The sequence below is a fragment of the Camellia sinensis genome, chromosome 13, assembly GCF_055761805.1.
Source record: "Camellia sinensis isolate YWXY chromosome 13, ASM5576180v1, whole genome shotgun sequence".
NCBI lineage: Eukaryota > Viridiplantae > Streptophyta > Magnoliopsida > Ericales > Theaceae > Camellia > Camellia sinensis.
Window position 1 is genome coordinate 76934372 of NC_138973.1, and position 10965 is coordinate 76945336.

General features: G+C 34.1%; 1 protein-coding gene across 2 annotated transcripts; it reads right to left on the bottom strand.

Annotated features, from left to right (window-relative positions):
• Positions 1 to 528: 528 nt before the first annotated feature.
• Positions 529 to 6054, bottom strand: LOC114298029 (cation/H(+) antiporter 18). 2 transcript variants are annotated; one of them, XM_082902568.1, is made up of 4 exons: positions 5950 to 6054; positions 4015 to 4269; positions 1891 to 2892; positions 529 to 1791 (listed from the first exon to the last, which is right to left on the bottom strand). In XM_082902568.1, the coding sequence occupies exons 2-4, from the start codon at positions 4213 to 4215 to the stop codon at positions 544 to 546; spliced, it is 2451 nt and encodes an 816-aa protein (XP_082758694.1). In that variant the 5' UTR covers positions 4216 to 4269; positions 5950 to 6054; the 3' UTR covers positions 529 to 543. The 2 variants fall into 2 exon arrangements, with proteins under 2 accessions (XP_082758694.1, XP_082758695.1); XM_082902569.1 differs by having other exon boundaries at positions 4015 to 4268; positions 5946 to 6045.
• Between the last annotated feature and the right edge of the window lie 4911 nt (positions 6055 to 10965).

Genomic DNA, 10965 nt, shown 5'->3' on the forward strand with positions numbered 1-10965 from the left:
TTCAATTCAAAACCAAGAGCCACATACCTGTTCAATTCAAATCCAAGAGCCACCTTCACATCTATAAATAGGACCACCCTCATTTGATGTTTTAATTCAGAAATTTCGTATTTCACCTCTGTTAATTCTATTCTTCATCTTGCTGCATTTTATTTCCGAAAGAAAGAGTGTAAACACTTAGTGTGTTCGTAAGGCAAACAATTTGTAGTGCTGCTATTGTTTGTGGTAAGATCATTTCATCCTGGGAGATAGACGTCCAAATTCTGAAAGCACCGTGGAGAGGACGAATCTGTCTTAAGGACACAGTGTTAAACACTGGACTTGATCAGAAAAGTTATTCAAATAAATTAACCAAGTAAGTTGTTTAATTTAATTATGTTTTTATTTGTTTATTTAATCAGATTTTAATTTTGTTTTTGTAACAAAATAAAATCTGTGATTTTATTTATTTATTTTTATTTCGAGTTTGATTTTTGTAATCAAACATATTCTCTCCTTTTCTCTATTTCTTTTATTCTTGTTGTTGTTTTGTACACAACAGAATTAAATCTTTTTAAATACAGTGAAGATTGTCCAACAGCTGGATCCTGTAACTCCATTACCCAACTCTTCTGCAATCTTTAAGGTTAAATTCGGAGACTCCACGTTATAATACTGTTGCACCACCAAAACTGAAGCTGTTGTTGAAAAATCCGGTGAAGTCAACAAACTTCCTACAGGTCCCAACTCTGGGCATTCACTATTATTCCGGTTTAATGCTAAGGCTAATTCAGTAAAAGGCGTACGACCAACCAAAAAGAGGCTGCAGCGACTGAACTCACGGACCACAGCAATGGCTTCTACAGCATTTCTTACAATTTTCTCTTCATATTTGATTGAGCTGTCTTCTGAAATTGTTTCCTTGAACTCGCCAAGATACTCTTCATCTGTTGAACCCAATTTCGTGATAGAATTGTCATCCACATCGACTCTTACAATCTCTCCTACACTCTCGGGTTCCACAGAGAAGTGAACGACCGTTAATTTTATGCCAGGGTGCTCAGCCATTCGAGCCCCATAAGCAAGGGCTTCACGATCATCACGGCCTCCAAAGAAGAGAACTGTGATGAAGTAAGCAACATTACTTGCAGGTACATGGGTTGATCCACCAAGCCCATGGTCGACTAGGATCCCAACTGAGCATGGTGTGTGTTCGAGTACCCTCTTGTTAACATACCGAAATTCACTTCGTGTTGTCTCTAGCGTGCCGTCTAATCTCTGGTGCTTGTGAAACGGTAAAATTATGAAAGCTGTTCTTTTCCGCTCAGCAGTAGTGCAAATGTCCTCGTGCATGTCTGACAGTGAAGAGATTGATGTCATTGGCCTCACTAACACTTGGCTCAGCCTCTGGAAAGCCTCAAAAGCCACAACAACATGGTTTGAATTTGATCGCTGACCCATATTCCAAAAGGGTCGTCTTTTCTTTCTTGCCTTGTGGGCCATTAGTATCGCTGATGACCTTTCAGAGAGCTCCATGAGGTGCAATGCATACACGCAAAGACGTTCAGGCTTCTCAACTCCTCGTGAGGCCTCGAGGAGATTTATCACCGATGGAATGTTTCTAGAACTAAGAAAACAGGCCAGGATTCGAAGCTGAGTATTCGGATTTTTCCTCTCTATTGTTCTATGCTTGTAATCAGCTTTACTTGCCCTTTTTGCAGGCTTATACACGGCCATTACTAGGGGTGTGGTGATGAAGGTAGTGAAAAGGGCCATGACAACCATGATGGCGAATGTTTGATCATTTAATACCTGCATTTTCAATACGATAACACATGTTAATCAAATGATGAAGAACTATTAAAAGAATTCAGGGTTATTTTGCAATGATAATAACAATACTTGAATTACCTTTCTATCCTTTCCGATGTTGAGAACTATAAGTTCCACCAAGCCCTTGGTGTTCATTAGGAAGCCCAATGCAAGAGCTTCACGAAAAGGTACTCTGTAAAGTGCAGAAACTACAACCGTACCAACAATTTTCCCAAAACAGGCTGTAAATATGACCAAAACAAGGACACCCAATGACTGAAGCCCTTGGATTGTGGCTACATTTGTTTTCAGTCCACTTGAGACAAAATACAGAGGGAGAAAGAGACCAGATACGAGATCTTCAACTTTTTCTACAAGAGCACCAGCAAATGGCCCTTCCTTTGGGACAAGAACTCCAATCACAAAAGCACCAAACATAGCATGAATTCCAATGGCATCAGTAATAAACCCAGCTGCAAGTACAGCAGCTAAGGTAGCACATACGTACATCTCTTCCACTGGCTCACCCTCGTGGCATCTCCGAGCCATCCATTTGAAGATTGGAGGCACAATAAGAATCGAACAAATAACAAAAACACAGCCACACAAGAAGACCCAAACTGAGACAAGTGGGGAAAGATTTTTTCCTGATAGGGCAATTGCAAGAGCAAGTAGAATCCATGCAGCCACATCATTGACCGCTGCAGCTGACATGGCCATTCGCCCGACATCGGTGGTTAAAAGTTTCAGCTCTGCCAATATACGAGCTAAGACAGGGAAGGCAGTTATGGAAAGGGCTACACCCATGAATATGAGAAATGAAGTCCCGCCTACACCTTTTGCTATAGTTTCTCGGATGACAAATGAAGAACCGATTCCTAAGATAAATGGGAGGCTAACTCCTGCTATGGCAATGCTAAGGGCTTTTTTTCCCGTCTGACGTAGGGATTTAGGATCCAATTCTATGCCTACGAGAAATAAAAAGAACAGTAGACCAAGGTTTGCTAATGTATCTAACAACGTGATGCTCTTGGGTGGGAAAATGGCCTGCAAATAGTTTTTGTTTCGACCAAGCGCTGATGGCCCAAGTAATATTCCTCCCTGCCAAACAAGCAACACAAGGTAAAACTCTCACCCAATGTCAAATTGAGGATATGACAGCTTTCATTGCTATCAAAAACAAGATTGAATATGTAAAAATGTCAATTTCATGGAACTCACGCAGGAATTCTCATGACTCCTGGCAGAACTATTCTATTTATTCCCAAATCCAAGAACTGTCCTTTTCTTTTCGTCAAAGATGTCTGTAGAATTTTGAATGGCAAAGGAAATTGCAGGATCACACAGGTTAACCACCCATAAAAGGTTAGAAGAAAAAAACCCAATCTAAAAATATAAATAAGAACGGATTTTGTAAGTCGAAGAAAAATAAAGAAAATCCAGGATCAAAAGGTTTTAGTGGAACGTAATCTAATACACACACCATCTATAAAAAAAATTAACGAAGACAGCAAATCAATAACTATACCAAAGGTGAAATATACAAGAAGACATCATTTTATGGTTCAGACAAGTAAAACCTTGTGAAAGATAAGATGAATGCATCGTCACAATTCCTTATTGCAAAGGGGTAGTGGAGTTTTAGTGTAGAGCAAGAAATGAAATCACTATAGGGCAACAGAAACAAGGCAACTAACACAAATTATTGGTATGTTAATAAGATGTTTCTGAGCATAATGAGTTACTAAAGTTGTTCTGATAGATTAACGACTGATCACTCTACATTGCTTTAACTAAATAATAACAGTTTGATCTACTAATTGCTTTACAAAACCAGCTGTGAAAAAAAGGAGGAGAAATTGGAAACTGAATCTGTCATTTTTAAACTTCATTGATAAATGAAAGCTGAAAATGAGTATGAACTCAAGCTCATATCAGATATATTTTTCTTTTTCTCCAATGCACAATAAAAAGATTTTACTGCTCAGAACAATAAAAAGAACAATAAAAATATTTTAGCATGCAAGGAACACTAAGCTAAAGAACAATAAAAAGAAATTCAAAAAAATTGAAAAAGAAGAGAAAAAAATAATAATAAAGAAGCAGGAAGATTTTACATTTGCCCAGCCTGCATGGAACAATTGGACTCAAGTTACCAATAAAATTAAAAGAACTGCACACCAATCAAATTTACAAGTGTATAGAAACAAGAAAGAAACTTACAATAATCTCTGCAATCACACGTGGCTGTCTTAATGGCCTCAGCAGAAGAGCAAGGCCTCGTGTGACTACAATCAGCAGGCATATCTGCAAAATGGCGAGAGGGAGTGCAAAATCAAGAGAATTATCCCCCTGGAATACTCCATTCGATGTAGCTTTCATCGGAAATGGACATGTATGCCCTTTGGTACCATTGGAAGCCATTGCACTAGAAATATATATATATATATACACCAGAAATAGCAATTCTCACTTCACTGCAAGATAAAACATCAAAAATCAAACTTGAACAAAATTCTGAGTGACAACAAAAAACAACTCTCTCAAAACCAATAACAGTATACTCTAGATATAGACTATGCTAAGTGAGAACATAAGAGAGAAAAAAGAAGAAGAAGTATCTCATGTTCTTTTTACCAAAATAATTTTCCATATCAAATTACATATTCTTTACAAAGTTGTCATTCTTTTTCTTTTATCATGGGCAATTATGGCATTATAAATTTATTTGGTGAGAAACGGAACAAAATGGTTCTTTTTTCTCACAATTTCTCTTCCTTTCTCACCATTTTTTCACCCCCTTACTCATCTCTCCATTTCTTTTAGTTTCTCACAAATCCCGGAACAACATGGTTCTTTTTTCTCACAATTTCTCTTCCTTTCTCACCATTTTTTCACCTCTTACCCATCGCTCTACATTTCTTTTAGTTTCTCACAAATCCCATCAATCCAAAGAGGCCGGACAAGAATAAAAAAATTTCGGCCAATTTTGTATTTTTTATTTTAATTTAGTTAGCTAAAGAAAAGTAGCATAGCAAACCTCACTTTGACCATTCTAAAAAGAGTGTGGATTCTGTTTGTACAACAAGAGGGACAAATATATCATCTTGCAAACTTACATCAGCAAAACAGAATCTTAAGCAAGATTAAGCTAGCTAGGTGAAAATTTTAACATATAGCCTTAGAAGCACGGGCACAGCAATTAAAAAAAAAAAAAAATTATATATAAATATATATCTTTTTATTTTTAATATAGATTAATATTGCATCCACAAACAATCAAAATTAACAAAAAAATAAAATAAAATAGCACTAATTGAATATATATGAAAAAAAACACTCTTAAAAGTTAAGTATTATCGTTTAAGTCTTTTTTGTGTGATTTATTAATTATTTAAATTTAAGCAAAAAATAATAAACATCTAACATCTAACATTAAAAGCACTAAAGACGAGGAAAAAAACTAGTTAGCGAGTCCCCAGATGTCCCCGACGTGTCCTCTAAAACCAAATTAATTAAACAAGTCAGACACCGCTATGGCACCTGGCTTGGATTGTCTCCATAGCATATATACCAGTTAACATAGTTACATAAACTAGAAGAAGAGAGTTTTAAGATTGAATAAAAGAAAAATTAAAAAGGAAAATTATTAGAAGGTCAGAGCTCAACAGTATCACAAATTACAAGTTCCTTGAATAATTTCTGTCTTGGTTTTTACAGCCAATTAATTATGTATCTTATAGAAAAATCAACAAATTACACAAATCCTAAAAACACAAAAAAAAAAAAAAAAAAAAAAAAAAAAAAAAAACAGAGCATAAGAAAAAAAACAACTTGAACCCTGACAGTAGAGAAAGGCATCAACACCGAACTGAATGGATATTTGCCCTAATTGAGTGAGTAACTGGTTGGTTCAATTTATATGAACTTGTATACATCAAATATTAGTATTACAACAATACAAAATCAGACAAACAGAATGAAATATGAAATTGTAGTGTACTTAGATTTATTCTCCGTCATCATCAAGAGTGTGTGTAAGAGAGAGAGAGAGAGAGAGAGAGAGAGAGAGAAGAGAAAGAGGCCCTTTCTGTGTGAGTAGTTATTTTTGTAAATATTAATTAATATGAAATAGTAATAGAGAATATACAGACGTTTTTGTTGAAGTTAGGAAGCTCATCCCGCAGCCATTCGCCCCTATGGAACGGCCTGAGTCTTCAGGAGGTTGTAAGTTTCCAACCGAATTAAAAGTATATACTTCACATGCACTCCAACCACAAATATCACAAGCCTCTCTCTCTCTCTCTCTCTCTCCTTTTTTCTTCTTTTTTTTCTTTTTTTAAAGGAGAAGATCTTCATTGTAAAACTAATAAAATATCGAATCAATCTTGTACAATAATAATAAAAGATTTTATTAAAAAATAACAAATTTTCATAAGAAAAATAATTCTAGCCTTCATAGAGGAGGGAAAAAAAAACCTCACAAAGGAAGGACACAACCTTTACAAAGTGAGGATTATTACATCAAATAATTAAAAAATAAAAAAAACAAATAAAAAATAACCAAAATGAAATTGCTAAACGCATCCAAAGTTCCATTATACCGCAACCTTTAACTTGAAATCTGAAAACCTCACATTTGCGGGTCAAGATCTAAGATTAAGGTTGAAGTGATCGTTTAGTGTAAAACGAACGCATTAAATAGCATTGGTTTTTGAATTGTAAGAAGATCTGAAAGTAGATTTTAAAGTTTTTGGCGTAAACAAAACATCAGATCTAGAAAATTGGAAAGAGAGAGAGGTGACACCAACACCGGTAGTTAGAGACATATTTGAAAGAGATGAGACAAATCTAATGAAGGTAGATCTGTGGAGGTGGGAAGGTGACGGTGTGGTGGTGGTGGTGGTGGTGGCAGATAGGGGTGTTCACAGTTCAATTGCGGCCAGCAAAGCTCCAATCCGTCATCCATCCACTAGATTGACGGATTGAAAAAGATCAATCTGCATTCGTCCGTCGGATTGACAGATGCGGATTGGTGGATGGATGTGAATTGGTTTGGCGGTTTAAACTTTTACAAATTTTGAACATAATACAATAATTTGTTAACATTTTTTTTTTCACTAACAATCCAATTCAGCATAATTAAAAGATTATCAAGTAAATTGTCAAATACCAATAATAAATACACATAAGAAAACGATGCATTATCAAAACTATTTCATTTCTTTTTTTTTTATTCAAAAATTATTTAATTTGATTTTTTTTTAAATGACAAGATTAAATCTTATATTTTCCACACAAAAATATCAACTATCAACACTTGTCATTTGATAAAAGAATTTCCAAATTGAAAATACAACAGAATATCTAAACTTTCTTTTAATTTAAAATACAAACAAAATATCTAAACAAATTAAAAACACAAAGTGCTACAAATTATTAAGGGTACTCGCGGTTTGGCGGTTCGATTGCCAGATGAACCTCAAATCTGCTATCTGTCCAAAACTATGCGGATTGAAAAAAAATTAATCCCCAATTGCCCGCTCGTTATCACACATCCATCCAAAATACGACGGATCGATTTGGTTCGGTCAGTTTAGACAGATCGGAATATCCGCTACTCACCCCTAGTGGCGGTGGTGCCGAAAAAGGTTGGAAGAACAAACTTCCAATATTATTGAGTAAAAAGACTAATAAAAAGAAAAAAACGGAGTGAAATGAGGAAAGAGTGGGTCGGAACCCCTCTCCCCCCTCAACAGAAGGTTTAGGGAGGGAGGTTTAGAAAGAGATGCTCTGAGTTTAGAGATTGTTGTGTTTAAAATGCAAAATGTTTCTTTTATGAAAAATTCTATGGCATGGATTTTGTGGTCTTTGGTTGTTATCTGTTAAAGTGTTAGTCATGACTTATGACTTGTTATATACATTGTGATTTTTTTTTTTTCTTATGTGGGACTCATCTTCTTCATGTGTAGAGATTCTTTATATCCTTTTAGGATATATTTTGCATTTCAATATATTTTATTGAATGAATTATTGTCGAATATGTAATATATTAAGTTTTATATTTTTCATTAAAAAAAATCATTACGTTTGCTTTTGATATTTAATTAAATTAGATGATAATTTTAACCCAAAGAATTTATATTTCTACGAAAGAATTTTATTAAAGAGCCCATATATGTTTAAAAAATAACAATATTAAACTTATTTGGTCAAGAAATGCTAGGTGCAAGGTGCTATAGGTTAATGTAACTGAAATAATAACAATATTTGATTTCTTTTTAAATTACATTTTAGGGAGGGAGAGGATGGATATTGGATTGAGGGAGACAATTAATGGGGAATTTGGTCAAAATTCTCTCATAATAAAATTTTAATGTATTAAGAATAAGTACAAAAAGTTTTTCTTGAAAAATCCAATACATACTAGTATTATCAAAATTTAAATTTTAAAATAATATAACTTTTGATGTAGATGTCGATTTTTAATAAAATTAGTATTTAAAAATTCTCTTATCAAGATCTATCAAATAAGATTCATGTTAACTATGAAATTAAAAAATATATATATTATTACCGTCAAAATTGATGTAAATAGTAACAGTAGCATGTTACTCTGGTTCACAGTAACATGTTACTCTGATAATATTATCCAAGAAAAAAAAAACAAGATATTTTACTTTGTTCTTACTCAATTATGTATTTTCTCCTTAAGGGGTTTATGAAGCAAAATAAATTGGGCTATCTTTTTCACCAAACAAGGCTCCAATGGAAGGGTTTTGGCTAAATTTCTCATAATTAATTGAAAGCTTATATAGTATATTTTGGAATATACTAATTAAGAAGTGAAATTTTTAATTGATGCAATTAACTATAACGATTCTGGTTTAGACCCAACCTATTTTCTTGCTTTTGAATCCGAGAACTCGTGTACTTAATTATTGTTTATCTCATTTCCATCTTATTGCTTGTTGAGATTAGCTATTGGGAGTTTTGGTTGGGTTTGAAACAGGTTGAAAAGTTAGTTTTTCCATGAATTGTTGTCCAGATTTTTGCTTCTTCGCTCAAGTGGTCTTTATTGCGCTTAAGCAATCTTTTACAGTCTGTAAAACTATTGAGAGTGTGATATATGCGCTTAAGCAATGCTTCTTACGCTCGAACGGTCTTTTGCAATTTGCAAAACTACTAGAAGGGGGTCATTGTGCACTTGAGTGGTGGTTTTGGTCGCTCGAGCGGTGTTAACTTTCTGTGTTTGTTCGCTCAAGCGGTGTTTTAGTTGCTTGAGCAGTCTGTGTATATATCAGTTTGAGAGAGGGCTATTTTGGGTCATTTTTTCATCTCCTTTTCTCTCTAAACATTTCAAAACCCCAAAAGCCTTCATACTATCTTTCTAGCTCTTACTTCAAGCTTAAGGGCTTCATTTTAATCGGAGAAGTTAGTGTTTTCGGCTCCATCAAGTTCTACCCCTTGTTTCCTTATTGTCTTTGACTTTTTTCTATGACTTTTAGTTTAGTTATTTGCTCTTTAAAAAGGGTTAATGATTTGGAGATTTTGAAAAAACCCAAGGTTTGGGTTTGAAATCAAAAGAGAGGTTTTCCAGATGGATTCTTGAAAATGATTGTGGGAATGTGGTTTTGGGTGAGATATGTTAAAATGGTGGATATTTCTTCTTGAAATTCATTTTGTCAAATAAAATGGGGGTTTTCCCTAAATTTCGGATATTTGGAATTGTGTAAGGAAATGGAGAATGTTATGATTTTTCTTTTATAAGATTAAAACGATGGTTATGTTGATGATTATGGTGGAGTTAGATATGTAATATCACTCCCATTGTAAAAGGATGGAATTGCATATTTTGATTGGAAACTATCTATTATAGAAATAACTGTTTTGGGCTATCGGTAGAGGAGAGTCTTGATTGTTATAGACATTGCATGAGGATTAGGTTGAATTGAAACTAATTTCTCATACATTGTGCATTGAGCATCATTTCATATTGAACATTGTCAATGTATTGATTTTGAGAAAAATGGGTGAATACCTTGTTGAATCTGGTTAGGGGATGTAGTTGTGGTTATTATGTTAGTATGTGTGTCCTTGGTGAAAGTTCAGAAACTTGCGCATAGTACCTGTAAAATGGCTTTGGTAGTGCTTGTATAGCCTACTGGCAGACACATACTTAGAGATTCCCAGTGTGTTGTATCCACTTGTAACAACCCCGACCTCTGATTAACATTAATTTATGGTTAAATAAGTCTAAACAATAATTAAGTTGAAATTCTGAATTAATTGCATGTATGTATTGCATTATTGTGCTTATATTTGTTTATTGTAGAAATATTTGTTTCCGTTTCTGTTTTGTTTTGCAAATTGAAGGCCTTATCGGCATCTGATTACGAAGTTGACTGATATATGTGTTATTTGGGATTTTTAGAATTTTATGATATGTTTAATTAAAAATCAATTTGGAACGATTGAATTAAAATAATTAATGTCCGATTGATTAGCTTAATCAATAAATTAATTAAAGACCACTAAGCAAACCTATATAAGGCCTCTATACCACTTAGAAAACATCTTATTTTCATCCTTATGAGCCCAAAACGTGGGTGAGAGAGAGAGAGAGAGAGAATAAGGAGAATTGAATTCAAACTCAAGGATTGTAGATGGTAGAAGACTTTGAAGCTTTTGGCTGGAAAACTCAAACGATTAACCATCTAGAGCACAATTGAGAGGCTAGGTAAGAATTTAAGCCTTTGGTCTTGATCTTGAGTTAGTGAATTCATGAATACAAGTGTATTGGGTGGATTATTATGAGAAGTCAGCTAGAATGAAGAAACATAGATCATACCATGCATGCATGTCCATTTGAGTACAATTTGAGTTTGATTTTAAAGAATTCTCTCATGCATGTATCCATCTTACCTTTATTTTGAGAATTCATCTTGATTAATATCATTTCATCTCAATTGATCATGTTTAGAAGCTTTGAAGTCAAGATAAAACATGCATGTTATGTTTTCAAAGAGTAGAGTTTTATTTTGCACAATTGGCAAGCTTTTGGAGCTTGATTTTGTGAAATGACTTTGAATTCATGATGTTTGACTAGTTTAAACATGTTTTCTCAAGTTTTGGGGCCCAAAGGTTCGTTATAAGGTTTTAAATTCGAGTTTT

What these genes read in the sequence shown, in the direction of transcription:
- LOC114298029 (XM_082902568.1), bottom strand. Translation starts at nt 4,215, where the DNA reads ATGGCTTCCAATGGTACCAAAGGGCATACATGTCCATTTCCGATGAAA. An exon ending in GTGTGATTGCAGAGATTATT is followed by an intron (nt 2,893 to 4,014) that starts GTAAGTTTCTTT and finishes CTTGTTTGGCAG; the next exon opens with GGAGGAATATTACTTGGGCC. An exon ending in ACATCGGAAAGGATAGAAAG is followed by an intron (nt 1,792 to 1,890) that starts GTAATTCAAGTA and finishes TTGAAAATGCAG; the next exon opens with GTATTAAATGATCAAACATT.